The following is a 5,363-nucleotide window of genomic DNA, read 5'->3' as shown; positions in this document are numbered from 1 at the left end:
TGAAGTTTCCAGTTACAACACAAAAACTTCAGCTGAAGTTTTTGTCTTTGTAACAGGGAAACTTCAGCTATAGCTATTCGCAAGAAGATGAGCAATCTGGGCAGTAAGAAGATGCTCGTTAGCTATTCGCAAGACACGGCATAGCATGAATTAGGATCAATATGAGGAAACCTAACTGCTTCTTCATTGCTCATCATTCTTTTTTTCTAAAGAAACAGTCATTTAGGTAGTACTATTAGTTTTTTAAACGATACATTAATCACACAGAAAGAGCAAATGCAATTTTATCACCATTCACCAATCATCATCTAACCAGTCAATTGAGGAATAACAACGAACTTGGAAATTTCAATGATACCAAAATCGTAGGTTTTTATATTGTTCTAAAATTGAATAAGAATGAGAGCCCCTAAAGAAGAAGAAGAAGAAGAAAATGAAGGAGGAGAAGGAGGAGGAGAAAGAGAGCTGAAGTTATTTAAAAAGTTGGTATAAGTTAAAAAAATTTTAAAAAAATGGGTATAAATTAAATGGGGGCGACCAAATAGAGCTCCCGTGCAATTTTTACCATTTCACACCCCATGCGAACCCATTATTTACCTTGTTTCAGATCTTACGTAATTTGCCTGATTTCTCGGTTATAAAAAAAATAACTATCGATCTAATTCAACAATCAGTAAAAATAGCTCAAACCAAGTAGGCTTTGTATACAACAAAGTGTTGTACTACTGCTCTAGATATGTTTCTTTCTTCTTGGTTTGCACAAGGAAAATATTGGGGAAAATTGAAATAATTAAAGCCAAACGGGAACATAGTAATATCACGAAAGATTTGGTTTGACATTTAAAAGGAAACAAATGTCAAAAAAGGGGAAAAAATCGGTCCAAGAGCAATAATAATAATTTGATTCAAAATTTCAGTTTCATTTGTAAATATTTACAGTTATTTACATTGATACGCGTATAGAAAAGAAGATATAAGAGTTGGATTCTTGATTCTCCTAATATTCTCTGCCCTTTTTTACTAGACTAGAAAAGGGTCCTCTGTTTCTCTTAAACTCATACGCAACCAAAGGGTTCACTTTCATCAAAGGTATATTCCATAAAATTCAGTCTTTTAACTTGATATTGAATTTGGTTTGTCTCCGTTTCACTTCTTGGATTTAGTTTTCACATGCACTCAGTTGACCGTGACTATGTGCTTTTGTTATTCTAGTATTTGTTTGTATAACTGTTTAGTGTATTGTTGTGGTTTCAAAGACTTGATTTTGGAAAAAGTTTGACGCTTTGTTAGGGTTATTTCATGTGATTCTGATGAAAAAGTTTTTCAACATGTTTTGGTGGGAAAAAATTAATGCCTTGAACCTGTATGATTTATACTTTTTGCTGTGTTAGGGCAAAAACGAAAAGCAGAGTAACAAAAATACTGACGGACTCCAATTAAAACTAAAATCTTATCGAGTGGAAACAGTAGTGTTTTCTTAGTGGGAGTATGTAGCGGCGGCCCCAGAATTTTCACTCAAGGGGATTCAAAAACTTTAAAAAGTAAATAAGTGAAGAAGCCAAGGAGATTCATCATCTCATCTATATACGTAAGGATTTTGACCTTATATACGTCCGCCCCCAGCTCCGCCCATGGGAGTATGAGTATGAGGGAACATTTTGTATCTTAGGCAGAGGTGGTTTGAATTTAAAATTGATGGGTTCAATTTTTAGGGTTTTTAGCTCTGAACTTATTGTACTTCAAAAAGTATGGATTTAGTTTTAATATTTGTTAAAACTTAATGCTTTTTCATTTTATATTTAAACTGTGTCAAAAACACTGGGTAGTACAATGGCTGCACCTACTACTGATCTTAGGTTCATCAACACTTAGTAGAGAATGTACTCTAAGGGATCTTGGTGATTGTTTTGGCATTATATTAAATTGAACTTTTGTTATCTGCTTAGTATGTGACATATGGCTCTATGGAGTAAAAGTTGGCAACTTGAACACAAGACGGATAAAGAAGTATGAGAGAGAGAGAGAAAAAAAAAACGCAAATAAAAGAAAAAAAACTATATCTAACTAATTGTTTAGAAGACCTTGTAGTTCTTGAATAATATCTCAAAGATTGCAAATTATCTTTTAATATAGCCATATGTAGCACATTGCATGTTGGCTGTTCTTTTCTTTCCTTCATGTTTAAGTTTAGTGATTCTTATTCAGCTCTCCCTTTATAAATGTGAATATGTATTGTGCACCTAGAAAACTACTTCTAGTATTTTTCAGCATTTTTGCTCATTCTTTTTGTTGACGGGAAGTAAACTTAGAATTTTGGAAAATCCATCGATTGGGCTTTTAAAAATGAAGGGCACATTGTTCAAATAGCGGGAGATGAGTGACATATGGTCTAATGTAGATCATTCAGGAGAAATATTAATAAGAAACTGATAACTGAATATGTAACGGAACTTATCTTGTGTGAAATGGATCTCCTGTTTCCCTGTCACCATTACTCTTCTATTTCTTGGTATGTGTTAGAGTGCTAGTGCATGTGAAATATTAAAGAGTTAGATTGTATTGTCTCCTGCTTTTTAGGCTGAATGTATCATCAAGTGCAGTGGATAGTGAAGTGTGACAAAAATGCATGAATGAACTTCCACTGCATACGTTGACCCTTCTTATTTCTGTCCTTTATGTTTCTTTGGGCATGAATTCCCTACTTCTTGCCGTCCTGTTGTTTCTGTTGGTCTTGTCCATTCCTTTCTCTTTAAGGACAAAGGGGACATTTGTGCTATTAGCTGGTGATTTTTACTAGAAATATGTAAATCTATCTGACCTCAGTTGAGGGGAGGTTGAAAAAACAATACAGACAAAAGTTTATACCAATGAGCTGATATCTTGAACATATTATACAATGATTATGCGTAATGAGCTGATACTTGTAAAATTGTATTTTGTAGCTCTTGCAAGATGGCGGATGTTGAGGATATTCAACCACTTGTTGTTGACAATGGAACTGGAATGGTCAAGGTTAGTTAGCAAAACGTGCTTGCAATTTTGTATTACTTCTTAGATGACTTATTAATGTACAATGACCGAGTTATCTGTTTCTTTAGGCTGGTTTTGCTGGGGATGATGCTCCACGGGCTGTTTTTCCAAGTATAGTTGGTCGTCCTCGTTACACTGGCGTCATGGTTGGAATGGGACAAAAAGATGCCTATGTTGGTGATGAAGCTCAGTCTAAAAGAGGTATTTTGACTCTAAAATATCCGATTGAACATGGCATAGTAAGCAACTGGGATGACATGGAGAAAATATGGCATCACACATTTTACAATGAGCTCCGTGTTGCTCCCGAGGAGCATCCCCTCCTTCTGACAGAGGCACCACTTAACCCCAAGGCAAACCGAGAGAAAATGACTGAAATAATGTTTGAGACATTCAATGTGCCAGCCATGTATGTTGCAATCCAGGCTGTTCTCTCTCTTTATGCTAGTGGTCGTACAACTGGTAAGCAATAGATGAATTACCAACGTACTCTAGTTCTTTATCATTTTGTGTTACTAATACGTTTGTTATCTTCCAACAAGGTATTGTGCTTGATTCTGGTGATGGTGTGAGCCACACTGTCCCTATCTACGAGGGATATGCACTTCCCCATGCTATCTTGCGGTTAGATCTTGCTGGTCGTGATCTCACAGATTATCTCATGAAGATTCTCACGGAGAGAGGGTATTCATTTACCACTGCTGCTGAACGTGAGATTGTTCGTGATGTGAAGGAGAAGCTTGCATATGTTTCACTGGATTTTGAGCAGGAGCTTGAGACTTCAAAGAATAGCAAGGATGTCGAGAAGAGCTATGAGCTTCCAGATGGGCAAATAATCACAATTGGCTCTGAGAGGTTCCGCTGTCCTGAGGTCCTCTTCCAGCCATCATTTATCGGAATGGAAGCAGTTGGAATTCACGAAACAACCTATAACTCAATCATGAAGTGCGATGTGGATATTAGGAAAGATTTATATGGAAACGTTGTGCTTAGTGGTGGCTCAACTATGTTTCCAGGGATAACAGATCGTATGAACAAGGAAATCAGTGCTCTTGCTCCAAACAGCATGAAGATTAAGGTTGTTGCACCACCTGAGAGGAAGTACAGCGTCTGGATTGGAGGATCAATTCTAGCTTCCCTCAGTACTTTCCAACAAGTTAGTCTCTCCTTGCTTTATTTGACTGATCAATCAATCAACTACGTCTTAGTCCCAAAAAATTCGTTCTAATAGTGAATATCTTTTCCATAACTTCTTTAAGGCAAGCGCTTAGCATTAACTTGTACTTGTGGTGCAGATGTGGATAACAAAGGGCGAATATGATGAATCTGGTCCTGCGATTGTCCACAGGAAGTGCTTCTAAGAGTGGTTTGTGAACTTAAATCCTCCTTAGTTTAATTTCATATAACTAATGCTATTTGTCAGGGATCCGCTTCTCTTTTTGAAGTGATACCCAATCTTGCGAGCAGCATGATTTTAGTTTCTAGCTGCTCTGTTATCATATGCTATTTCAAGTGACTCGGGTTTATGCTATTATTTCAAGTGATTTGGCTAGTAAGCCAAGAAAAGGTGGATTGATTGTGACTAATGTCTGTTGTATTGCTTTTCAGGTTATGGACGCTGAGGTTTATCAGTTGTATGGAATGTGGATTTCCTTGCCTTTGTTGAACAATATTTACAAGCATTATATTCATAAGTCGTCGTAGGTTTTGGTAACAGAAGGGTAGTTCTATGTTTCAATGCTTTGGAGTCTACATGGGTTGGGATTGGACTTTTGTTTAGCTTTGAAGATGTTGAAAAAAATGTTGATGTGAATGCGTAGATTCTTGCACATACTTATCTATTTTGAAATTAACTGCAAACCAGTTTTTAGGTGATATGAATGTGTGCCATTATGGTTTGAGAATTCTATAGGCCAATGCAGTTTACTGTTGACTGCAAAAGCAACACAACGGATAATTAATTACTGCAAGCTTAGCTTACCATACAAATAGTTAAGTAAATTCAAGTTCTTATGCTCAAGAATCATTTAGCCAATTGCCCGGCATTCTACCATCTCGTCCCTGTCGATGCTGGTGAGGACTCAGAACGGTGCCTTCGCTAGTTGTCCCTTTTTGTGTTAGTTTTCTTTTTAATTCTCTTGCAACTGATAGACCTTTAAACTAAGTTTTGAGCAGTCTTATGAGAATGTTTGACCATGGTCTATAATGTTTTGTGAGCAAACCAAAAATTACATGAACAAATATTAGACTCCAGTCTAACGTTGTCTGGAAGAGTTAATTCATAACTTTTTAAAATAGGGACAAAATTTGAAAAATGGACTCTGTTGGCACCT

General features: G+C 36.5%; 1 protein-coding gene across 1 annotated transcript; it reads left to right on the top strand.

Annotated features, from left to right (window-relative positions):
• The first annotated feature begins 821 nt into the window (after positions 1-821).
• LOC107796177 (actin-2) lies at positions 822-4,905 on the top strand. The gene is made up of 6 exons (XM_016618921.2): positions 822-1,089; positions 2,943-3,012; positions 3,099-3,492; positions 3,573-4,186; positions 4,326-4,396; positions 4,639-4,905. The coding sequence occupies exons 2-5, from the start codon at positions 2,953-2,955 to the stop codon at positions 4,389-4,391; spliced, it is 1,134 nt and encodes a 377-aa protein (XP_016474407.1). The 5' UTR covers positions 822-1,089; positions 2,943-2,952; the 3' UTR covers positions 4,392-4,396; positions 4,639-4,905.
• The last annotated feature ends 458 nt before the right edge of the window (positions 4,906-5,363 follow it).

This window comes from Nicotiana tabacum, chromosome 16, assembly GCF_000715075.1.
Source record: "Nicotiana tabacum cultivar K326 chromosome 16, ASM71507v2, whole genome shotgun sequence".
In the NCBI taxonomy this organism is placed as follows: Eukaryota; Viridiplantae; Streptophyta; class Magnoliopsida; order Solanales; family Solanaceae; genus Nicotiana; species Nicotiana tabacum.
This window is presented reverse-complemented; position numbering and strand designations above follow the sequence as displayed.

What these genes read in the sequence shown, in the direction of transcription:
- LOC107796177 (XM_016618921.2), top strand. Translation starts at nt 2,953, where the DNA reads ATGGCGGATGTTGAGGATATTCAACCACTTGTTGTTGACAATGGAACT. An exon ending in ATGGAACTGGAATGGTCAAG is followed by an intron (nt 3,013 to 3,098) that starts GTTAGTTAGCAA and finishes CTGTTTCTTTAG; the next exon opens with GCTGGTTTTGCTGGGGATGA. An exon ending in CCCTCAGTACTTTCCAACAA is followed by an intron (nt 4,187 to 4,325) that starts GTTAGTCTCTCC and finishes CTTGTGGTGCAG; the next exon opens with ATGTGGATAACAAAGGGCGA.